Genomic DNA, 25,275 nt, shown 5'->3' with positions numbered 1-25,275 from the left:
CTCCTCAACCGACTGAGCCAGCCAGGCGACCAAATCAGTTGTATTGTTGGTGAACTTTGGGGCTGCTGTCAGTGCTTGCTATTATGAACAGTGCTATGAACATTCTTGTACATATATCCTGATATACCTGGACAAGAGTTGCTCTTGGAGTGGAATTTCTAGGTCATAGTGCAGAAACACGTCTCTATTACCAAGGTAATTGCAAATCATTTTTCCAACATGGATGTTCCAATTTACGCTCCCATCATCACTGTTTTGTGGTACTGTATCCTTGCCAGCCCTCGATATGGTCCAACTTCCTAATTTTTACTAGTCTGGTAAATGTAAATGGCATTTTCTTGTAGTTTGAATTTGTTTACAGGATTGCTGAAGAGGCTAAGAGTATTTTCATACGTTTATTGGCCATTTGTCTTTTCTCTCCTTGAAGTACCTGCAATGGGCTCTCTGTTGAAGGGTAAGGGCACAGGCTTCAGAGCCCGGCCCTCAAGGACCAATGTCCCAGCCTAGAGTTCAGTTTCGAAGGTACAGTGATGATTGAGTTGAGGACCTCCTAGGTACCTGCATCCCATCTTACTCAGTGACCCTCCCTCAAAACTAGTCAGATGGTCTCAGATAAGACCAACTCCACGCAGCCTAGTTAAGCAGCAAAGATGTTGGAGCTCAGGATCCCAGCATGTGTCCTGACCGACGATCCAGCGCAGAAAATGGGCTACCTTCCTGCCCCATTGCCAACGCTGTGCTACAAGCTGCTCACACCAAAGATGGTACTTAGAACTCTCCACGGGTGGGGGGCGGGTGCGCTTCGTGGGGTTCAGTGGGTTAAGCCTCAGACTTTCAGACTTGGGCTCATCGAGATCTCCCTGTTTGTGAGTTCTGGCCGCTGGAGGAGCTCTACGCTGGTGGTGTGGTGGTGCGGAGCCTGCTTGGGATTCTCGATCATTCTCTCTCTGCCCCTCCCCCACTTGCATGCACTGTCTCAAAATAATAAACTTAAAAAAAAAAAAAACAACTCCACCGTAGCCTCCAGAATCGCACAAGTTCCTTCCGTTATTAGTTCATCCTCTGTTAATTACCACTTGAGGTCTCATTCATTGGATCAACAAGTACTGAGCATCAGACAAAAACAGGAAAAGACAATCAGGCCCGCCCTCAGCCCCGGGGAAGGGGGGGTGGGAGAAGCGGACCGTCGGCAAGGGGCTGTGCACGGGTCACCCTCAGCCTCCGCATAGGCCCCACCCCATCGGTGCCCCCAGCTTCCTCCTGGTGGTGAAGTGTAGAACTCCCTGTCCAGGTCGCCTTCAAGAGAGGCGCGTCACGTGACCGCGTCGGGCGCAGGGGGCGGGGCCGAACGGCCAGGCGCTGCCGGGTCGCCTAGCAACGGCGCCACGCAGAGCCATGCAGGCCCGCGGCAGCAGAGAGCAGGAGGCCAGGGATTATTTGGAAAAACATCGGATTATGGAGTTGCTGAACTATCTCACCAGCACCTTGCTCTTTTTCCGGCCAGGTAAGAGTCTTTCCCACCGCTCGGCTTTCTGTCCCACCGCCTCCGCCTCCCGGCGCGGAGCGGTTGCCAGAAATTCCCAGTACAGCCATCTCTCCGCGGCCGCCGGCCGGCTCCCCTCTCCAGTACCCCCACCTCCACGCGCACACTCTCCCCTATATCTCGGCGACTTGAGCCGTTCTGCCAACTAACGCTGTGGTCCTCAAACAAGTACTTTCTGAACGGCTTCTGTGTGCCCACCACTAGCCAGGTGCGCGGGGCTCACACAGGTGGAGGCTCGTGGCCGGTGGGAGAGAGGCTTCAAGGAGGGGCCTGTTTAGTACTACGTGCGTGTGGGCGCAAGCCTGCCCTTGAGTCTCTTCTTCTGGAAAATGGGAATAATAGTACCCATCTTATGGACACGTGGGGGAGATTAAATGAGTAGTATACAAATTAGCCCTATGCCTGGCAACCAACAGATGTTTCATTTTGGTTTTTATAAAAGTATACGTATGGGGTTTAAAAATCAAAAGCCACTCCAAGGCTTATCATGAATAACGGCATTTCCCTCCGTGTCCCAGATTCCCACTCTACAGACGAAATGATTTCCCATTCGTTTAGCTATTTACCTTGATATTTCTAACTCACAGACTTGCACTGCTACTTACTAGTGCCCCCCGCACCCTAGGTTTAGGCTTAGCTTTATACTATGGAAGATGAAACTTTTAACTCTCTTACACACCTGCACCCACGTGTGCACGCTCGCGCACACACACGCACTCACACCTGTTCCCACTCATCTCCAATTTCCCAAGAAAGTTAGAATTCAATTTTGGTGTGACCAGTATCACATTATTAGGCAAATATCCACAGCTAATCCACGTAGTATGCTATGATTGTATTTCCTTTGTTCTCCCTGATATTAATAATACTACATTTTAAATGTTTACTTAAATTTTCTTTGCAATTGTCGCCAATTCATCGATATCCCCTTGCTGTCACAAGCATAGATGTCCTCCCAGTACATTTACGTTCATCCAGCAGTCCACACCCCCAGGGCCTCCCCCAGCTCTCTGCCTGCTCTAGTCTGGATGATCGCTCAACGCTCAACTGCCCTGCAGTTCAGCTGTGATTCAGGGTTTTCCCTCACTCTGATCCTAATCCACTTCACCTGTCTCCTGCACTTAAAGCCCGCTTTCTTTCTTTTTTTTTTTTTATTTAAAAAAATATTTTTTTTTTATTTTTGAGAGAGAGCGAGCGCCAGCAGGGGAGGGGCAGAGAGAGAGAAGGAGACACAGAATCCAAAGCAGGCGTCAGGCTCTGAGCTGTCAGAACAGAGCCCACATGGGGCTCTAACCCATGAACTGTGAGATCATGACGTGAGCCGAAGTCTGATGCTTAGTCGACTGAGCCACCCAGGTGCCCCTAAAGGCTGTTTTGTGGTGCTTGGGCCTCCTCCTTTTTTTTTTTTTTTTTTTTTTTTTTTTTTTTTGCTTTTTTCCCCTTTCTGTAGGGGAACATCCTCTAGTGAGCGGCTCCCTGAGAGGCTGTGCGTTGTTGGAGCATATATGAAAATGTCTCATCCTATTCTCAAACATGATGATAACCAGGGTGGATACAATTCTTGGTTAGAAAATACTGCCCTCAGAACTTGGAGGGCGTTGTTCCATTGTCTTCTAATTGCCACTGTTGCTCTGAAGAGTCTGATATCATGATGTCATCAGATTCTTGATCTCTTTAATATAAGGCATGTTTTCTTCATCTGGAAGTCTTTAGGTTTGTCTTTTTACTTTATCCCTGGTGTTCTAAATGTTTATATGCCTTAAAGGGGGGTTGTTTTGTTTGTTTGTTTCTAATTCACTGTACTAGGTGCTTTGTGGTCTTTTTTAATTTGTAGATTTTTTCTATCTCCTCCTTCTTTCCTGTCCTTTTTCTCTCTAGCTCTTTATTGTGTCAACCAGTAGAGTATCTCAAGGATTGATTTTTCTCCTTTAATTTAAAAGGCTTTGAACCCATCTGGCAAAAACAGAATTCTGTGGAAGGCAGGGTGGGGGGAAGAGAATCTCAGATAAAGACAAATTCTCTTAGCAGCAGAGGATAAGGAAGGGGGAGTCTGGGAGTAGTTACACATTAATACCATAATCCCCATTACAATCACAATTTAAATTTTTTTAACGTTTATTTATTTATTAGAGACAGAGAAAGAGCGTGAGCTGGGGAGCGGAGAGGAAGAGGGGGACACAGAATCTGAAGCAGGCTCCAGGCTCTGAGCTGTCAGCACAGAGCCCGATGTGGGACTGGAACCCACGGACTGAGAGATCATGACCTCAGTCGAAGTCAGACGCTTAAACCGACTGAGCCACTCAGGTGCCCCATATAATCATAATTTAAATAATGATCAGTGAAAGAAACTGAGATGCTGTTATCCACTGTAACAATATGAACTTCTTGAAACATCTCTACAAATGCCAAAGGGGGTGAGGCAGGGCGGAGAAAAGGACAGGTGAAGAAACACTGAGGAAAAGCTAAGGAGGGTTTGGCTGGCGTTCAGAATGCATATCAGTGCCCTTCAAAGTTCCCTGCGCAAGGCCCCCTAATGGCAGAGGAGAGGGGACTTGTACCTTTGGTGTCTGAGACCTTAGCCTGATGCTGAATAACACATTTCTTTGGAGTCAGTTGTTTTACCCTAAAAATGTCCAAGTTTCATTTTTCTACAGATATATTTGTTTCTTTTTATTATTATTATTTTTTTATTTTTTTAAATGTTTATTTTTGAGAGACAGGGAGAGACTGTGAGTGGGGGAGGGGCAGAGAGAGAGAGAGAGAGAGAGAGAGAAAGACACAGAATCTGAAAAGGCCCCAGGCTCTGAGCTGTCAGCACAGAGCCTGACCGTGGGGCTTGAACTCACAAGCGGTGAGATCATGACCTGAGCTGAAGTCAGATGCCCAGCCGACTGAGCCACCCAGGTGCCCCAAGACATATCTGTTTCTTTTTTTTTTTTTTTAATTTTTTTTCTTTTTTTTTCAACGTTTTTTTAATTTATTTTTGGGACAGAGAGAGACAGAGCATGAACGGGGGAGGGGCAGAGAGAGAGGGAGACACAGAATCGGAAACAGGCTCCAGGCTCCGAGCCAGAGTCTGACGCGGGGCTCGAACTCACGGACCGCGAGATCGTGACCTGGCTGAAGTCGGACGCTTAACCGACTGCGCCACCCAGGCGCCCCTGACATATCTGTTTCTTAATGTAAATATTTCATATTATCAGAGTAGGATTGATTCTCAGGAAGAAATACTGTATTTGTCTCGGGTCCTTATGAAGCCTCTGGCACAATGACAGGTATCCCAGTGTCAAAACCCTGGATTGTAAGGGATTTATGGAAAATAAGACTAGACAGTTTGATTGGGTTGTTACATCGAGGGAGCAGGTCCGCAATCCCACATCCTCAACTCCAAAATTCTAAAAGCCCTGGAAACCTGCAGATTTTCATAACTCATTTAACGCCAAAACCTAGCATAACCTGAAGTCATGTGGTGGGAAAACGTGGCCTCGCCTAGACTGTAATGGGAAACAGAGCCCCTGGCTGCACAGCCACTTTGCAGTGACCATTCTGTGCTATGGAAGGAGCGAGTATACGTGCTTGGGGGGTGCCTTTAATAAAATTAGAATTTCATTTTTAGACAGGAGGCAGTTGTAGCAACCCAGATGAGAGATGCTGCTGTGGAATCGTAAGTGAGGATAAGATATATCTGAGAGTGATGGAGAAGAAAAGTTCAGTAGAAACCGTCATGGTGGACTAGGTTTGGGCGTTCCAGATGCTTCGTATATTTAAGTCAGTGGAGCGCGGTAAAGCCCACAGCTTTGGGAGGCACATTGCCTGGATTCATCCTAGCTCTGGGCCTTGGCAAGGGACTGTTATGAGGAACACTAGGCACGTAGAGAGGGCTCGATAAACGTTAGCTGCGATTATTAAGATGTGGAACTTGAGGTTTGTCCCCCTTGAAGAACTGATTGTTATTATCAGCTGACATTGATGTAACTTAGGTGGTTAGTAACCTTTAGATCTTCCCTTCATGTTTTAAAGTTATTTCTTTAGGGCCGCCTGCCTGGCTGAGTTGGTGGAGCCTGTGACGCTTGATCTTGGGGGTGTGAGTTCAAGCCCCATGTTGGGTGGAGAGATTACTTAAAAATAAAATCTTTAGGGGTGCTTTGGGTGGCTCAGTTGGTTAAGCATCCGAGTCTTGATTTGGGCTCAGGTCATGATTTTATGGTTCGTGGGGTCAAAACCCCTTGTCAGGCTCTGTACTGACAGTGCAGGGCCTGCTTGGGATTCTTCCTGCCCGCCCTGCCCCCTGCCCCTCCCCTGATTGTGCATGAGCTCGCTCTCTCAAAATAAATAAATAAACCATTTAAAAAAATAAAAATAATAAAAATCTTTTAAAAAGTTATATCTGTTATTTCTGTTGTAAGCACTTTCAAAACATTTTTTTTTAATTTTTAGAAAATATTTATTTTGGAGAGAGAGACAGAGAGAGAGAGAAAGACACAGTGCGAGCAGGGGAGGAACAGAGAGGGAGGGAGACACAGAATCCAGAGCAGGCTCCGGGCTCCAAGCTTCCAGCACAGAGCCTGACACGGGGCTCGAACCCACAAACCGCGAGATCATGACCTGAGCCACCCAGGCGACCCCAAAACATTTGTAGAAGCAGGCAGAGTATAAATTATAGACTCCAGACCTGAACATTATAGCATCTTGTGGAGTCTAAGGGATATACGGTAATAACACACCTAGTTCCCTTAGAATTATTTACTTAACTCTATCCTTAGAAAGAAATGCAGTGAATTGAAATTTGAAATTGGCCTTTTTTTCTCTTTCTGAATTTGATAGACAGCTGAGGGAGAAGCAACCAAAGACTACATACGTGATGTGATTGCCTTTAGTGACCCATTTGTTTCTGTAGTCTACTAAAATTTGTACGAAAAGGCACAAGAGAGATTTAAAAACATAATCACAATATGTGAATACTATTTGAATAAAAGTGTTTTTACTTTTACTTAAAAAAAATTTTTTTTTGTTTAACGTTTATTTATTTTTGAGACAGAGAGAGACAGAGCATGAACAGGGGAGGGGCAGAGAGAGAGGGAGACACAGAATCTGAAACAGGCTCCAGGCTCTGAGCGGTCAGCACAGAGCCCGACGCGGGGCTCGAACTCACGGACCGTGAGATCGTGACCTGAGCCGAAGTCTGACGCTTAACCGACCAAGCCACCCAGCCACCCCTACTTTTACTTTTTAAAATGTTTTAAAAGATTGATTGATTGATTGATTGATTGATTTATTCATGTATTTTGAGAGAGAGAGAGCATGTGCAGGGGAGGGGCAGAGAGAGAGAGAGAGAGAGAGAGAGAGAGAGAGAGAGAGAGAGAGAGAATCCCAAGCAGGCTCTACACTGTTAGTGCAGAGCCTGATGCAGGCTTGATCCCGGAACCATGAGATCATGACCTGAGCTGAGATCAAGAGTTGGAGGCTTAACCGAATGAGCCACTGCTATTTTTTTTTTTTTATTTTTAAGAAGTGTTCACAATTCATAAAATTTGTGAGACTACTGGAAATATTACTGCCTGGCTATATGGAGGTATTAAAAAAAATTTTTTTAATGTATGAATGGTATTGTGGTAATGGCATTACGGTAATGGAAAAAGAAAAAAGTTCCCTCTTCAACAAAGGATATTGGGAAAACTGGGTAACCACATGCAGAAAAATAAAATTGGATCCCTATCTTATACCACCCACAGAAACGAACTCAAAATGGATCAAAGACTTAAACATAAAACCTGATACCGTAAAACTCCTAGAAGAAAACCTAGGGAGAAGCTCCTTGACACAAGTCTTGGCAATTATTTTTTGGATATGACAGCAAAAGCACAAACAGCAAGATGAAAGATCAACAACTGGGACCACATCAAACTTACAAGCTTCTGCACCACAAAGAAAGAATCAACAAAATGAAAACGCAGCCTACAGAATGGGAGAAAGTATTTGCAAACTATGTGTCAGATAATATCTGAAATATAGAAAGAACTCCTACAACTCAATAACAAAGAAAAATCTTATTTAAAAATGGGCAGTGGGAGCTGCCTGGCTCAGTCAGAAAAGCATCCTGCTCCTGATCTCAGGGTTATGAGTTTGAGCCCCACATTGGGTGTAGCCATTACTAAAATAAATAAATAAACATTTTTAAAAATGGGCAGAGGAACTAGACATTTTCCCAAGGAAGACACACAAAAGGCCAGCAGGTACATAAAATGATGCTTAACATCACTAATCATCAGGGAAATGCAAATAAATATCACCTCACACCTGTTGGAATGGCTATTATCCAAGAGGCAAAGATAACAAGTGAGAATGTGGAGAAAAAGGAACTCTTGTGCACTGTTGGTAGGAATGTAAATTGGTATAGCTACTGTGGAAAACATGGGGGTTCCTCAAAAAAAATGAAAACAGAACTACCATATGCTCCAGCAATTCCACTTCTGGGTATATATCCAAAGACAATGAAAACAGGATCTCAAAGAGATACCTGCACTCTCATGTTTATGTAGCATTATTCACAGGAGCCAAGATATGGAAACAGCCTAAGTGTCTGTCTACAGATGAATGGATGTTGAAGATGTGCTATGTTTATACAATGGAGTATTATTCAGCCGTGAGAAAGAAAGAAATCCTGCCATGTGCAACATGGACGGCCCTTGAGGATATGCTAAGTGAGCTAAGTCAGACAAACACTGCATGCTATCACTTGTATGTGGAATCTGAAAAAGCCAAAGTTGTAAAAACAGAGTAGAACAATGAGTGGGGGTGGGAGTAGGAGAGATGTTGTGGAAGGGTACAGACTTGCAGCTGTAAAGAAGTCTTGGAAACCTAATGCACAGCATAGTGCTGACAGACAATATTACTGTATCATAAATATCAAACTTGCCAAGAGACTCTATCTTAATTATTCCCACCCCTAAAAAGAAATAATAATTATGTGATGTGATGAAGGTGTTAGCTAACGCTGCAATGGCAATCATATTACGAAATATAAATGTATCAAATCAACATGTTATATAAACTTACACAATGTTACATGTCAGTTGTATCTCAAAAGAAGTCCTTCTCTTTCAGAGATGTACGCTCAAATATTTATTAATGAAATATGATCACTGTGATTTACTGCAGAATAATACAGGAAAAGGGGACCTGGATGAGATGATGGTGAAATAAGACTGGCCACAATTTTTTAAAATTTATTTTAAGTTTGTTTATTTTGTGAGAGAGAGAGACAAGGAGGGTCAGAGAGAGAGGGAGAGAGAGAATCCCAAGCAGGCTCCACACTGTCCGTGCAGAGCCAAATGCAGGGCTCCAACTCCTGAACCGCGAGATCATGACCTGAGCTGAAATCAAGAGTCTGACACTCAACTGACTGAGCCACCCAGGTGCCCCTAGACTGGCCACAAATTTTAACAGTTAAAAGTTGGTGACAGGTTCATTTTACTTTCCTGCTTTTGTATATTTATGAAATTCTCAATGAGAAAAACAAATTTAAAGAATTTTGTATATACACACGTTTATATATGTACAAACATACATATACACACACTACTGTGTGTGTGGTGTGTGTGCATAGTGTGTGTAGTGAGTGGCACTCACCTAAGCTGCTGCACCTTCTTTTGGCTTCTTTTCATCATAACTGACCTCCATTATTTCTGTAAAGTGGATCTTCATTTTTTATCTTTCATATTGCTTAAATGAAAGATGGCCTGCTAATCCAAAATACTGCTTTTATGTTAGAAATGAACATTCATGGGCGCCTGGCTGGCTCAGCCGGTTAAGCATCTGACTTCACCTCGGGTCATGATCTCACGGTTCGTGAGTTCAAGTCCTGTTTTGGGTGAGCCACTTCTGTGCGCCTCTCTCTCTCTCTCTCGCTCTCTCGCTCTCTCTCTCTCTTTCTCTCTCTCTGCGCCTTGCTTGCACCCTCTTTCTCTATCTCAAAAAAAAAAAAAAAAAAAAAAGATGGGGCACCTGGGTGGCTCAGTCGGTTAAGCGTCCGACTTCAGCTCAGGTCATGATCTCAGAGCTCATGAGTTCGAGCCCCGCATCAGGCTCTGTGCTGACAGCTCAGATCCTGGAGCCTGCTTCGGAGACGGTCTCTCCCTCTCTCTCTGCCCCTCCCTTGCTCATGCTCTATCTCCTTCTCTCTCTCTCTTAAAAATAAATAAACATTAAAAAAAGTTTAAAATAAAAAAAAAAGAACATTCATGCTTCTTAATTGGAGGAGGGTATTAATTAATCCAAGAGTCCCTGTTTTTATTTATATTTTATTGCTTCTTTTAGCTGGCTGCCTTCTTCCCTGCATCATGCTCTTCCTTTTTGTTGCTTTTCCACTCTTATCTGCAAGTTAGAATCACCTGAGGAGTTGGGAAAAAAAAAGCCCAGGTCCCATCTCTGCAGAACACTTACATACATAATTAATTGTTCGATGTCTTGCTTTTCTTGTAAGCAAGGCCTGTGTCCCCAGTGCCTATTACAATACCTTGAACATAGTTATTTAATAATTGTTAAATGACTGTTTCTACTTGTGATATATCTTAATTTTATATTGGAAAGAATTGGAACTATTCTTTTGCAGAAAAACCAAGAGAGTATTTAATATCTGTATTGGAACGACTGAGAATTGCCAAAATGACAGGCTTGGCTTTTCCTTTCTTTATGGATCATTCTAACATTGTGTCTATGTTTGAAATGATGGACACTTCGAATAAAGGCACCATATCGTTCGTGCAGTACAGAGAAGGTCAGTTATCATCTCAATTAAAGCAATAGTTTGTGGCCATTCCATAACTTTCCCTAGCTGAAAATAATTCTCGCTTCATAAATTTTCCTTTCTCCTCATTCTGATTTTACAGCCTTAAAAACCCTGGGTCTGTTGACTGCAGATGAAGTTTTAAAAGATGATGGACATGCAGTAACTCTGGATAAATTCAGACGTGAAGTGTAAGTTTATTTTTACGTGACTGATGTTTAAATAATACGGCATGACTTAAAGTACAATGAAAACAATTTAAAACATAAGTTCCTACCTTTTGACAGAAACATTTCAGTCCCTTGAAACTTTCAGCTGTCTAGAAAGCGAGGAGTGACAGCAAAATGTCAAGCCTGGGGGCAGGCGGCAGAGGGAGAAGGTGCTGGAATTAGGAAGTTTCTGGGGCACTTCCATTCTTTTCTCAGTGGGAAAGCCCAGCAGTTCTCAGAAAATGAAGTGGAGAAGCCCCAGTGTTCTGGAACTAACAGAAAAGTTCTGAGCCCAAATCCCTAGTTGGGAAATTTCTGTATAAAATATGGAGTAATAGAATTTCTCTCAAAGCATTTCCTCAAAATTATTTATCACCAGGTTAAGTATTTACCATCAGTATATGTTGTGAGGCCCCTGGCTGACTCAGTCAGTAGAGCATGTGACTCTTGATCTTGGGATCAGGAGTCCAAGCCCCCATTGGGTGTAGAGCTTATTTAAAAACAAACAAACAAACAAACAAAAAACAGTACGGGAGACTACGTGGCTCAGTCAGTTGAGCGTCCGACTCTTGATTTCAGCTCATGTCACGGATCTTGCAGTTCATAGGATCGAGCCCCACATCTGCGCCATGCCAAAAGAGTGGAGTCTGCTTGGGATTCTCTCCCTCCCTCCCTCTCTGCCATTCCTCCCCACATAAGTAAAAAAATAATAATAAAGAAATAGGATAGGTTGCATGCCAGCCTGACAGTTTTATTTATTTACTTACTTATTTAAGCAGGCCCCATGCCCAGTATGGGGCTCAAACCCACCACCCTGAGATCAAGAGTTGCATGCTCTACCACCTGAGCCATCCAGGGGCCCTAGGACAATTTTAGATGCAAGTTATATTACAGCTTTAAAAGTACTGACTAAATGCTGAATCAGAAAACAAAAAAATTGGAATAACATTTGATAGTTGTAGAAGGCCTCTAACCAATGTAATTCAATTTGTTTAAATGTTTTGTTCTCTAAGGATTTATTAATCAAGAAATTGGTATGTAACATAGTCCAAAAAGCCAAGGAAAAGTCAAAGAAAAAAGAAAGTTTAAGATTCCCGTCTCATTATCAGTTACATAAATATTAAACAAAAACTGTTTAATTCCCATCCTTGCCCCGGGGAGAGACTGAAACACAGTGCCCTGGCCTGAAATGTTTCATCCAAAAGAAAAGGCTGCCTGCCCACTGTCCTGGAATGGAATTAGGAAGGATCATTTGTGGAATATGAGAGCAATTCTATTTTGGTCACCACCTCATAATGTTTTCTTAGAGGAAAGACAGTGAATTTCCAAACCAGATACGGGAACTTCAATTATGAACATATATTCTAAAGTGATTTTTTTTTTAATGTATTTGCTGTGTTTGATTATCTACAACAGTCTCCCTTAATTAGCACAGGAAATTGAAAATTGCTTGTAATTTATTATTCTCTGCTCTTGTATCTTGTTCAACAGACATACTTAGCATTTACATATGTAAATGGAATTACTCGGAGTTTTCATGACTTCTGAGTTTTGTGGTTTTGTTTTCTTAGGAACAAGAGGATGGAGGAAATATGGGCAGTGTTTTAATAATGCCATCAGTCCAAGATAATAAATGATTCCATAAAGTTTTCAACTGTCCAGTTTCATTAACTCAGAACTTCATCACATAACTTGACATCCAGTTGGCCTCCTCTTTGTTAAACACCAAAACTCCAAAACAGGAAAAGATGCTTTATTTTCCCGTGTTAGGCCAGTTTGTCCTCAAATTAAGTAGAATCTCAACATCTTGTTGAGCCAGTTTGTAAATTCCAACTTCGTTTAAGGCCTCGGTGGCAGGAGGCTGCCCTGAGGCTGACTGCAGGACGTCTTTCAGAAGGAGGGCAGAGCCAATGTTCAGATTCAAAACAATACACGCTTCTTTGACACTGTTTAAGAAAAAAAAAAAAGCAGGAGGGAAATGAGATATCCATCATCTGTATCATCACGTTGTTCCATAATATTTTCATTTTCAGAAACTAAACAGCTTCCCTGCACTGCTAATCCACATCCCTCTCTAGAAAGTATTTATGGATTTATTATTTGGCTCTTTTAACATGTAAGGACAATGTATGCATATAGTGTTTCTATTTCATTAGATTACTATAATGTGATAGGATCATTGTTTTCCATATGTGTGTGTTACTCCAAAAGGTAATATTGACACTAACATAATAGCCTATTAAATGTGGCTAAGACTTTAGGTAGATTACAATATGGGAAGAGAAACTAATAAAAAAGAAAAAAAAATTTCAGATCTCTTACTAAAATAAAAATCATTTTTTCATTTTATAATAACTTTAAAGGGACTACTTTATAATCTCAAACTCCTCTCCCCAATAATTTAAACTTCAAACCAATAATTCTAAAAATGGTTTGAAGAATTTTTCTGACATTCATTTATAGTTACGCTTAGAACCAAAATCAACATAAATATGTAAGAAAACCACTTTCTTGGGGCGCCTGGGTGGCGCAGTCAGTTAAGCGTCCGACTTCAGCCAGGTCACGATCTTGCGGTCCGTGAGTTCGAGCCCCGCGTCGGGCTCTGGGCTGATGGCTTGGAGCCTGGAGGCTATTTCCAATTCTGTGTCTCCCTCTCTCTCTGCCCCTCCCCCATTCATGCTCTGTCTCTCTCTGTCCCAAAAATAAATAAAAACGTTGAAAAAAAAAAATTAAAAAAAAAAAGAAAACCACTTTCTTCATGCCTGGCCTACTATTAGGTACCAGACATATTTTTAATTTCTTCTATTTATTGACTATGGTACAACTGCACTTGCCTTTATTTTCTATTTGTCTCTCCAGTAACAGGCAAATAGAAGCATGAAACCAATGCTGGGAACAAAGCCCACCCAGCCCATAACTCAGATCCAGTTCTGATAAATTTGGGGGGGATGGGGGTCATGGGTCACACCTTAGAGTAGCTGGGTACATGATGAATGTTTTCAATTTTTAGCTGATGCTGTATTTATGCCACCACACATCACAGGGCCCCTAGGGCTGTGAAAAGAGGAATCAACATCCTGTAAAGGTTGATGCCATCAACAGTCATTGTTAAGTTCTGAGCTTACTGTTTGAAGTAATTTTCTGGCCTCTTGCAATAGCGGGAGAACAGGGGGAACAGGTTCCGAGTCATATCAAACTGGAGCTGAGCTGCCCCTCCCTCGTTGAAATGATTGGCAAGAACAATCTGAAACAAAGAGCAGTTCGTGTCACACGTGCCTTTGCCATCAGGGCCCCGGAACGCCGCCCGCTCTTGCTTACTTCTTGGTAGATGTACACATCCAGCTTCTCCACAAGCACCTGCCAGAAGACTGTGAACAAGGAGAAGCAAAGCTGCTCCTCCAGCTGGAGTAAGCGGTCTCTCACGGTGAGCAGCAGCGGGCAGGCCGAGCTGGACAGGGACATCACCGCCTGCTCCGACTGCGACGGCAGCGACAGCCACCTGCGAGGGACCAAGACCGCACCGCCTGCAGCGCGTTACATTTTACTACGGAATCTTCAAAACCTTGTACTTTGAGAGATGTGACCAATCATTTTACATGTGGGGAAGTGCACTGTCCTGGGGCATCTTGGTTGGATAAGAGCAAAATGTACAGCCCAACATTAAAAGCCGTCTCAGAAAATAAATATAACTATATTGATACACTGGTTCTCCATTAAATACTCCCTTATTTAATGAGGATGACACATCATTTCCTTAATGTGACTTACTGAAATAATTACAAAGTGGTTAAAATGTAACATGTATTAGCATCTAAGACAGGTAATTTTATGCTCTGGTTTTCCGCAGAATAACAGGGACTAAGCACACTTGCAAGCGGATTACAAATGCTCGGTGTGACGGGGGACTGTGCTGGAGAAGACAGACCCTGCCTGTTCTCACAGAGTACGCAGTGTGGGGAAAGGGACAGAGACCACAGAATCACGACAGTGGATACAGAGTACCCTGCAGGCACGCATGCAGAGTACTGTTGGGGCACCAGGCCACTCAGCCCCACATCCCAGACCAGTTGTGACTATCTCTGTAGTCACAACTACATCTGAGGGTTAAATTAGGATCAGTTTATTCTGATTAAGAATGTCTGAACAGGGCCCCCTGCGTGGCTCAGTTGGTTGTCTCTGACACTCGATTTCAGCTCAGGTCGTGATCTCCCAGTTCATGGCTTTGAGTCCCATGTCAGGCTCTGTGCTGACAGTGCAGAGCCTGCTTGGGATTCTCTCTCTCTCTCTCTCTCTCTCAGGATGAATAAATAAACTGAATAAATGTCTGAATATATTTTAGAAAGCTTTCTATCAAAAATGGTTAAAAGTCTGTAGAGCAAAAGGCCAAACTCTGCTATCTAGACACCTTGGAAATTTGCATATATCATCTTTCAATCTTTTTTAAAGTTTTTATTTTAATCACTGATATTCATCACCAAGTGGGCGCCTTAATCCCCATCACCTATTTTACCCATCCCTCCACCCACCTCCCCTCTGGTAACCATCATTTGGTTCTCTGTAGTTAAGAGTCTGTTTCTTGGTTTGCCTCCCTCTTTTTTTCCTTTGTTCATTTGTTATGTCTCTTAAATTCCACATATGAGTGACATCATATGGTATTTGTCTTTCTCTGACTGACTTATTTTGCTTAGCATAATACTCTCTAGCTCCATCCCTGTTGTTGCAAATAGCAAGGTTTCAAAAATTTTTTATGGCCAAATAATATTCCATTGTAGATATACACCACATTTTTTTTTTTATTCATTCATCTATCAGTGGACACTTGGGCTGCTTCCATATCTTGGCTCTTGTAAATAATGCTGCCATAAACATAGGAGTGCATGTATTCCTTTGAATTAGTGTTTTCATATTCTTTGAGTAAATACACAGTAGTGTGATTCCTGAATCGTGGGGTAACTTTTTGAGGAAACTCCATACTGCTTTCTAGAGTGGCTGCACCAGTTTGCATTCCCACCAACAGTGCACAAGGGTTCCTTTTACTCCACACGCTCACCAACACCTGTTGTTTCTTGTGTGTGTTTTAAGTTTGTTTATTTATTTTGAGAGAGCGAGCAGGAGGGGCAGAAAGAGAGGGAGAGAGGGAATCCCAAGCAGGCCCCACACCGTCAGTGCAGAGCCCGACACGGGGCCTGAACTCATGAAACCGTGATACTAGGACCTGAGCTGAAACCAAGAGTCAGACGCTTAACCGACTGAGCCACCAGGTGCCACGTGTTTCTCGTGGTTTTGATTTTTAGCCATTTGGACAACTATGAGGTGATAGCTCACTGTGGTTCTGATTTGCATTTTCCTGGTGTTAAGTGATGATCAGCATCTTTTCATGTGTCTGTTGGCCATCTGGATGTCTTCTTTGCAGAAATGTCTGTTCGTGTCTTCTCATTTTTGAGTGGATTGTTTTGGGGGTGTTGTACCAGTTCTTGATCTATTTTGGATACTAACCCTTCATCAAATATGTCATTTGCAAACATCTTGTCCCATTCAGTAGTTGCCTTTTAGTTTTGTTGATTGTTTTCTTTGCTGTGCAGAAGCTTTTTATTTAATGTAGTCCCAATAGTTTTTGTTTTTTGTTGTTGTTTTGTTTGCTTTTTTTCCCTTGCCTCAGGGGACCTATCTAGAAAAAAGTTGCTATGATCAATGTCAGAAAAATTACTGCCTATATTCTTTTCTAAGATTTTTATGGTTTCGGGTCTCACATTTAGGTCCTTAATCTATTATGAATTTATTTTTGTGTATGGTGTAAGAAAGTGGCCCAGTTTCATTCTTTTGCATGCAGCTGTCCGGTTTTCCCAGCACCATTTGTTGAAGAGACAGTCCTTTTCCCTTTAGATATTCTTTCCTGCTTTGTCAGAGATTAATTGACCAAATAGTTGTAGGTTTATTCTGGGTTTTCTATTCTGTTCTTTTGATCTATGTGTCTATTTTTGTGCCAGTACCATACTGTTTTGATCCTACAGACTTGTAATAGAACTTGGAAGTCCAGAATTGTGATGCCTCAGCTTGCTTTTCTTTTTCAAGATCGCTTTGGCTATTTGGGATCTTTTGTAGTTTCATCCACGTTTGATAACTGTTTGTCCTACTTCTGTGAAACATGTTGCTGGTATTTTGATAGGGATTGCATTAAATGTGTAGGTTGCTTTGGGTAGTGTAGGCATATTAACAATATTTTTTCTCCCAGTCCATGAGCATGGAATGTCTTCCCATTTCTCTGTGTCGTCTTCAGTTTCTTTCATCAGTGTTTTGTAGTTTTCTGAGTATAGTTCTTTCACTTCTTTGGTTAGTTTTATTCCTGGGTATCTTACTGTTTTTGGTGCAGTTGTAATGGGACTGTTTTCTTAATTTCTCTTTCGGCTGAGATGTAACAGGTTTCTGTACATTGTGTACACTGTGACTTTGCTGAATTCATTCATCAGTTCTAGCAGTTTTTTGGTGGAGTCTTTTGGATTTTCTATATACGGTATCATGTCATCTGCAAACAGTGAAAGTTTGACTTCCTCCTTACCGATCTGGATGCCTTTTCTTTTTGTTATCTGATTGCTGTAGCTAGGACTTCAGTACTGGGTTGAATGTGATGGTGAGAGTGGACAACCTTGTCCTGTTCCTGACCTTAAGGGACAGGCACTCAGCTTTTCCCACTGAGGATGCTATCAGGTTTTCACACATGGCCAGGCCAGTTTTTCACACATGGCCTTTATTATGTTGAGATACGTTCCCTTTAAACCTACTTTGTCGAGGATTTGTTGTCATGAATGAATGTTGTACTTTGTCAAATGCTTTTTCTGCCATCTACTGAAATAATCACATTATCCTTCTCCTTTCTCTTATGTTGATGTGATGTATCATACTGATTGATTTGTGATACTGAACCACCCTTGCAATCCAGGAATAAATCTCACTTGATCATGGTGAATGATTCTTTTAATGTATTGTTGGATTTGGTTTGCTAGTATCTTGTTGAGGATTTCTGTACCCGTGTTCATCAGGGATACTGGCCTGCAGTTCTCTTTTGTTGTGGAGTCTTGGTCTAGTTTTGAAATCAGGGTCATGCTGGCCTCAGAATGAATTTGGAAGTTTTCCTTCCTCTTCTATGTTTTGGAATAGTCTGAGAAATATAGGTATTTATCATCTTTCAACTTTTAGCAAACTGGATTTGAGAGTTGAGTAATAAGAAAATATGAAGGACTTACCTTTCTTTTTTATACAATTTTGCAGCATCTTTAACTTCTCTAAAAACATGGTCTACTTGGCGGGTCAACATGTCATGCTTTAAACGCTCCAGTAGGTTAATCATGTCATCAAAGACAGAACTCTCCATAGAGGCCAGCTGTCCCAGCTGCAATTTACTGAGGGTGTTATTGTCTGCAAAGACCTCCAGTGCTGCCTGCTGAAGTTGCAGGAAGAACTGAAAGCAAAAATGTATTAACATGGTCATTAAGATGCTTCCTTTTTAACAGCATGAAATAGAATTCATGTACTACAACTCACTTGTTTAAAGTGTACAATATATTGGCTTTTAGTGTATATTCAGAATTGTGCATCTAACGCCAGTGTCAATTTTAGAATGTTTTCTTTACTCCAAAAAGATACCCCACACTTAACCATCATCTCCCAATCCCCTCCGTGCACCCTCCCACCCTAGGCAACCACTCATCTTTCTGTCTCTATCGATTTGCCTCTTCTGGATGTTTCACATAAATGGAATCCTGTAATTTCTGGCTCTTTCTGACTGGCTTCTTTCACTTAGTATGTTTTCAAGGTTCATCTATGTTGTAAGATGTATCAGTACTTAATTTCTTTTAATTGCTTAATAACATTCCATTATACGGCCGTACCACATTGTATTTAGCTATTCATCAGATGACAGGCAGCTGGGTTCTTTCTCGTCTATTATGAACAATACTGCAGTGAACATTTGTGTGTATGGTTTTGTGTGGACAAATGTCTCCAATTCTCTTGGGTATACTAGGAGTAGAACTGCTGGGTCATACAGTAATTCTGTGTTTAGCTATTTGAGGACCTGCAGACTCTCTTCCACAGTGGCTGTACCATCTTACATTCCTACCAGCTGTGTGTGAGGGTTCCAACTTCTCTACCTCTGCACTAGCAATTGTTATTATGTCTTTTTTATTATAGCCATCTTAGTTTATATTTAGTGATGTCTCACTATGATTTTAATTTGCATTTCCCTGATGGCTGATTTCTTTAAGTACTCATTTTCTCCGAACACAGACTGAGAGTTGTAGTAAGCAGATTTATGAGAGTTAAGAGAATTAAAATGTCATTTTTACAGTGGCATTTTAGGTAGAATATGTATTATTTTTTTCTGCCCTACAGAAAAATAACGCTGTGGATATTTAGCAAGAGATTAAAGGCAACCTAAATGCCCATTAATAGGGGACAGGATATGGCCACAATAAGTGACTGTTCAGGGATGGACATGTGAGAGGCCACACTGGTATTTTCTGCTGAACCTATCAGAGAAGAGGCACTGGTCCTCTCAGTGCCTGGACAGTGGGAGCCTGGAGCCACCTGTGGCCACACTCCCAGAGCCTGCCTGACAATGAAGCCAGAAGGGAACAAGTCCAGGGCAGCCATGCCTACTGCTTCCAGTTACACAGATTCCTCACCGACTCACCCCACTCCCCCTCCCCACTCAGGCCAGCATCAGTCCAGCTTCTGTCACCTACAACTGAAAAATTCCTGACTCTGAACGGCTGGGTATGTCTGGCTTGGCACAATCTGGCAATGGACAGACAGCTATTAGTACAGAATCGAAATTAATGGAAGGTGAGCTCTGTCCACTCTTCCTTTTTTCTATCTAGGCAATACAAGAGCATTAATGATTTTTATTTTAAGCGTTCACAGGCTGAAAGACCATGAAAATGGGTAAATAACTTCTTATATTAAACAGAATTTGTAAAATCAGAACACACAAGGACAAAAAATTCATTCATGATTTGAGGAGCTACTCTAAATTTGGTTATTCTTCTGTTGACAGAAGGACCCAGTTAATTCAGCAGCGCATTACAAATTTCCTAAGGACAGGGATGATGGCCAATTCATCTTCGTTAACAGACTATGGCACCAAGTAAAAGTAGTTAATGATGTTCCACAGATAATTCGTTGAAGCTAAAAATCTGGCTTCGAATGAGTCTCTTATTAGATCATCTGGCACAAGAATCAGGAATGACAATTTGTTTTATGACAAAGCTTAGCAGAAAATGGAGCAGTGTGGGGGCTGAGTGAAAAAAGTACTTACTAAAATGAGGAAAACAACACATAAAAGTACACAATGAGAATTGTGTAGCATACGCAATAGAATACAGCCCATGTGTTCTAATTAGGTGACTTTATAAACAAATGCATTAGTCAGTACACTCTATATTCATTTTATGAAATAATTATTTTGTGTCTTATCTTCCTTGCTTAGCAGAATGATACTATGAATGTGGATCTCAGTTAACATTTTTGTTGAAAAAGGCTTTTAAGTCCCAGCCAGAGTCTAGAATATAAACTATGTTTATCAGGTTTTTATCTTATTTATGTCTGTTATTACATTTATTTTTGTTTCCTATTTTTTTAATTACCCTGTATGTACTTAAGATAAAGACTTTTTTGTTTATTCTTTCACAGAAAAGGAATACATTTTCTATATAATGCGTTAGCAGTATATACTTTTTGTTAGAAATTCATAATTTAAAATATATTATTTTTAATAAAAACTTAAAAAACAAACATATATCTATTATTATGTTTTCAAGACTCTGTCCTTAACCTGGACATTGAGTATTTTTAAATGCCTATGTTTGATTATATTTCATTTCTGCTTTTTTTATTACATTAAGACTTGACAATATACAGACATTTTAATTTACCTTGTCCACCTATGTGACTCATGTGAACACACTCAAAAATTATGTTTTCTAGTATACTATGAACTTATCACCAATCCTCAGTTAATCAAGCTTTCGAATTATTCTACCCTGGAATTTTTCAATTCCCACTTTATCTACCACATTTAAAAAGTGGTATTATTAAGTCTTTAGTCAACATTATAGTTGTTTTGTTGTTTTACTTTCCTATTTTCATTTCATGACACAATCATATAATATTTTACATTTACAATGTACCTTAGTACAGTTTGGTTTTTTTTTCCCATTTAATGTATACTTCACTTTTTTTTTTTTTTTAATTTTTTTTTTCAACGTTTTTTATTTATTTTTGGGACAGAGAGAGACAGAGCATGAACGGGGGAGGCGCAGAGAGAGAGGGAGACACAGAATCGGAAACAGGCTCCAGGCTCTGAGCCATCAGCCCAGAGCCTGACGCGGGGCTCGAACTCACGGACCGCGAGATCGTGACCTGGCTGAAGTCGGACGCTTAACCGACTGCGCCACCCAGGCGCCCTGTATACTTCACTGTTTTATGGTCATGCAAATTCTCTGTTAATACTTTCTGTCATGAAACCTACTTCATGGGGCACAGTGGTGAAAACCCAAGCTGATTTCTGTATCTATACACATGATCAGGGAATAGTGATTCCAAACCCAAGAGCACCCTGTCCAAGAAGTTCCTGGAGCTCCTCTGAGGTCATTCTAATATCTAAACAGCATCAAAGGAATTAATCTATGTTAAAGTTTTAAAGGCTAATTAAGTTTCTTCATTTTTGGCTAGAAATACATATTGGAAAATCTGGTTAGCAAAAGCCTTGAAAACCAGTATAGTCTTGGATTAATAAAAAGAATAAACAGAAATTATTTAATAATTGTATTTAGGCAGACCAAATGAATGTGTGTGGAGAAAGGAAGGATAAATAAAATTCTTGGAGGCAAAAGGCCTTACAGTACTTGCTAACTGGACCCAAGGTTTTGATTTTTAGATTTATTTAAGACACCTCCCACTATAAGAAATTAACTTTCGGGGCGCCTGGGTGGCTCAGTTGGTTAAGCGGCCAACTTCGGCTCAGGTCATGATCCGCAGTCCGTGAGTTCGAGCCCCGCGTCGGGCTCTGTGCTGACACCTCAGAGCCTGGAGCCTGTTTCAGATTCTGTGTCTCCCTCTCTCTGACCCTCTCCCATTCATGCTCTGTCTCTCTCTGTCTCAAAAATAAATAAATGTTAAAAAAAAAATTTTTTTTTTAAATAAAAAAAAAAAGAAATTAACTTTCTTGGATGATGTGATAATGGTATTGTGCTTATGGGTGTTTGTTTTTTTTTAAGGAATTATTTTAGAGATACATTTTGAAATATTTATCATGAAATATACCTTAAGATCTTCAAAATAATCAAGTGTGGGATGTGGAGAAGAGGCTTAAATAAAACAAAATTGGTACAAGAAGCTGGATGACAGGAACATAGGAGTTCATTTTATTGTTCTACTTACTCATGTTTTAAATTACTTTTATTTTACTTTGTTATGTAATCTTTACCCCAATGTGGGCTTGAACTCACGATCCTGAGACCAACAGGCGCAGGCTCTACCGACTGAGCGAGCCAGGTGCCCCTCAGATGGTGTTATTTTATCTTCCTTAAAGTCCTGGATTTTATGGATTTTGACACCATTTCTCAATCCTAGCTTTTTCTGAGATGGCAATTACCATACATGAATATTTTCCAAGATAAAGTCTAATTAAGAGGAAAAAGGTTCATTCTATAGACCACTATTTTATGAGACGTTGGCTTTCTTTTCCAATGATTAAACTATTGGGATTATGTAACTATTTGCGAATTGAGAAAAAAATGTAATTTAATCACACCCCCTAGGTTTGGCCTAATTGTTATTCTACTAATGTGTAATTTCTGCTTGCTGTAAATTCAAAGTTTCAAAAGGTAAAACTGTTAATACTACTAACAAAAAACTGTTTAACTAAAACTGTGAAAAATCTACGATTTAATATAAAAAGCACATTAGCGGGCACCTGGCCGGCTCAGTCGGAAGAGCATGCGACTCTTGATCTCCAGTTGTGAGTTCAAGCCTCACATTGTGTGTAGAGATTAATTTTAAAAAATAGTAAATAAACTAAAAAATATATATGTTAAAATAAATAAGTAAATAAATAAAAGCACATTAACTTACAACATTGTCAGCCCAGTCTGCTAGTACTGTTGAGATATAGTTCACAGCATTGAGAATTGCACAGTATCGAAAGCCAAGGGAAGCTCTAGTCTCTTCTTTCATCACCTGAGTTAACCGTATCCTGAAATCATCTACTAAGTCCTTCTGTAACTCCAGGAACTGTAGCTTTCTGGAAGCTGTGGGAAGATTTTTATATCTGTCTGTGGAGAAAGTTAACAAGACATGTGAAAGTTTTGCTTCTGCCCAGGACACAGTTACAGGTTTTCCCTATTGACATGCTTTGGTACCTTTGTCAAATAATCAATCGACCATCCAAGCACGGATCTATTTCTAAACTTTACAAGGTTGCAGGTTTCACAAGTATATGTACTTGTCAAAACTCACTGAACTGTATACTTCAGATTTATGTTCTCCATTGTATATAAATTACAGCTCAATTTTTGTAAATGTTTATTTTTGAGGGGGGGGAGAGAGAGAGAGAGAGAGAGAGAGAGAGAGAGACAGCTCAAGCAGGGAAGGGGCAGAGAGAGAGGGAGACACAGAATCTGAAGCAGGCTCCAGGCTTCAAGCTGTCAGTACAGAGCCAGATGCGGGGCTTAAATCCACGAACCGTGACCTGAGCCAAAGTCAGATGCTTAACCAGCTGAGCTGCCCAGGCGCCCCACAGTTTAATTTTTTAAAGGCATGAGGAAATTATAGATGGGCCCTGATTTATTATGGTTCAACTTAAGATTTTTCAAGTTTACAATGGTACAAAAGCTATACACATTTATAGGAATTATTTGAATATTTTATTTGGATCTCTTCCCAGGCTGGCAATATGGGATACAACCCTCTCATGATCCTGGGCAGCGGGAGAGCGGCATATCTCCATCAGCCATGGGATCATGAGGGTCAACAACCAATGCACTTACAGCCATTTTCTCCTCATACAACCATTCTGTTTTTCACTATCAGTACAGTATTTAATAAATTACAGGAGATATTCAACATTTTATTATAAAGTAGGTTAGGTGTATGAAATGCATTTTTGACTTAAAATGTTTAACTTAGGATACCTTCATCAGGATGTAGCTCCACTGTAAGTCACAGAGCTGTATGATAAGGTTTTGGGGTAATGGTGGGGTTTGGAGGTGGGTCCTGCCCCCATGCTTTAATAAAATCACCTTTTTGCACCAAAGACATCTTCAAGAATTCTTTCTTGGCCGTCAGCTCCGAACCCCACTATCACCCCAAAACCTCATCATGTACATATAAAAACCACCCCATTTCAGGGCACCTGGGTGGCTCAGTTGGTTGTGTCCACCTGACTCTTGATTTCAGCTCAGGTCATGATATCATGGCTTATAAGATGGAGCCCCGTGTTAGGCTCTGTGCTGATGGTGCGGAGCCTGCTTGGGATTTCTCTCTCTCTCTCTCTCTCTCTCTCTGCCCCTCCCCCCCCAAATAAATAAAAATAAAACTTTTTTAAAAATCACCCCATTTCTTCAACAAAAAAATGACTTTTTTTTTTTTTTTTATAAATTTCTTTTTTTTTTTTCAACGTTTATTTATTTTTGGGACAGAGAGAGACGGAGCATGAACCGGGGAGGGGCAGAGAGAGAGGGAGACACAGAATCGGAAACAGGCTCCAGGCTCGGAGCCATCAGCCCAGAGCCTGACGCGGGGCTCGAACTCCCGGACCGCAAGATCGTGACCTGGCTGAAGTTGGACGCTTAACCGACTGCGCCACCCAGGCGCCCCAGAAAAATGACTTCTTTTTTAAAGGAAGGAGAAACTATGACAGGTTAGAAGACTTATACACTTAAGAATTTACAGGTGAAATAAGATGCCTGAAATGTTCTTTAAAATACTCTAGGAGAAAAAAATATAATAGAAGTGATCATTGTTTTAAACTTTCATAACAGATACCTGAGGCTTCATGGTATCACAATCACTTTTGTGTATGTTTGAAAATTTCCCAAATAGAAAATGTTTTAAAAAGCACGAGTTCTTCAGGGCGCCTGAGTGGCACATTCAGTTGAACGTCTGACCTCAGCTCAGGTCATGATCTCACAGTTTGTGAGTTCGAGCCCTGGACTTTGGATCCTCTGTCCCTATCTGTCTCTGCTCCTCCCCCACTTGTGTGCACGCATGCGCTCACTCTCTCTTTCGTTCTCTCTCTCAAAAGAAAAAAAAAAAAAGCTTACCTAAAAGAAAGTTGTATCTTGAAAGACTTATACTTACCAGTTATAACCAAGAGTAGCGTCATAAAAGTTTCTGCACAGTCTGGAACTTTCATCTCGTCCACATCAGTGATATCCTTATATTGGGATATCCAAGCAGCTTCTGATGAAAGCATTGAGTCCATTTTTTGAAGAGCAACTGATATGCAGAAAAAGGGAACAGGTCAATTAAGTAGTTACAGTCATTCTTAATTTTCAGCACAAGTTTTTAGGAGTAATGGTTTTTCTGTAAAAAACAAACAAACAAAAAACCAAATCTACAACCTCCCACCGGTTGCACTATATTTAACACGCTCTGTGTTAGGGTTGAACAAGATTCCCTACTTCTCCCCGCCACCACTACCCAAAATCTTCAAAATAGTTAAACTGATGAGACAAGCTACA

The 25,275-nt window shown here is 41.1% G+C and overlaps 2 protein-coding genes across 10 annotated transcripts in view; one reads left to right on the top strand and one right to left on the bottom strand.

The window, feature by feature from the left end:
• The first annotated feature begins 1,339 nt into the window (after positions 1-1,339).
• On the top strand, positions 1,340-14,237 carry EFCAB10 (EF-hand calcium binding domain 10). 5 transcript variants are annotated; one of them, XM_086696915.1, is made up of 5 exons: positions 1,340-1,504; positions 8,095-8,244; positions 10,155-10,319; positions 10,432-10,519; positions 13,581-14,237. In XM_086696915.1, the coding sequence occupies exons 1-5, from the start codon at positions 1,396-1,398 to the stop codon at positions 13,618-13,620; spliced, it is 552 nt and encodes a 183-aa protein (XP_086553041.1). In that variant the 5' UTR covers positions 1,340-1,395; the 3' UTR covers positions 13,621-14,237. The 5 variants fall into 5 exon arrangements, with proteins under 5 accessions (XP_086553041.1, XP_086553043.1, XP_086553044.1 ...); XM_086696916.1 differs by lacking the exon at positions 13,581-14,237 and adding an exon at positions 12,109-12,186 and having other exon boundaries at positions 1,353-1,504; XM_086696917.1 differs by lacking the exon at positions 8,095-8,244 and having other exon boundaries at positions 1,350-1,504.
• Positions 11,977-25,275, bottom strand: part of RINT1 (RAD50 interactor 1) — a 30,947-nt gene continuing 17,648 nt past the window's right edge. For 3 of the 5 annotated variants that reach the window (XM_086696914.1, XM_025929662.2, XM_086696913.1), the window contains 6 exons: positions 24,893-25,030; positions 22,667-22,866; positions 17,779-17,993; positions 13,856-14,036; positions 13,663-13,781; positions 11,977-12,483 (listed from right to left, as the gene is read on the bottom strand). In XM_086696914.1, coding sequence (XP_086553040.1) covers positions 12,291-12,483; positions 13,663-13,781; positions 13,856-14,036; positions 17,779-17,993; positions 22,667-22,866; positions 24,893-25,030 — 1,046 coding nt within the window. In that variant the 3' untranslated portion in view covers positions 11,977-12,290. Of the gene's footprint in view, positions 12,484-13,662; positions 13,782-13,855; positions 14,037-17,491; positions 17,694-17,778; positions 17,994-22,666; positions 22,867-24,892; positions 25,031-25,275 lie in introns of those variants that run through there. The other 2 variants (XM_086696910.1, XM_086696912.1) reach the window with 2 other exon arrangements.

This window comes from Puma concolor, chromosome A2 (genome assembly GCF_028749965.1).
Source record: "Puma concolor isolate L17-30 chromosome A2, mPumCon1.1.hap2, whole genome shotgun sequence".
Taxonomy (NCBI): domain Eukaryota; kingdom Metazoa; phylum Chordata; class Mammalia; order Carnivora; family Felidae; genus Puma; species Puma concolor.
Note: the sequence above shows the minus strand (reverse complement) of the source record. Positions and strands in the feature narration are given on the sequence as shown.

Coding starts and splice junctions, on each gene's coding strand:
- EFCAB10 (XM_086696915.1), top strand. CDS start 1,396: ATGCAGGCCCGCGGCAGCAGAGAGCAGGAGGCCAGGGATTATTTGGAA. Junction 1,505..8,094: donor CTTGCTCTTTTTCCGGCCAG/GTAAGAGTCTTT, acceptor CATTATTCACAG/GAGCCAAGATATGGAAACAG. Junction 10,320..10,431: donor GTTCGTGCAGTACAGAGAAG/GTCAGTTATCAT, acceptor CTGATTTTACAG/CCTTAAAAACCCTGGGTCTG.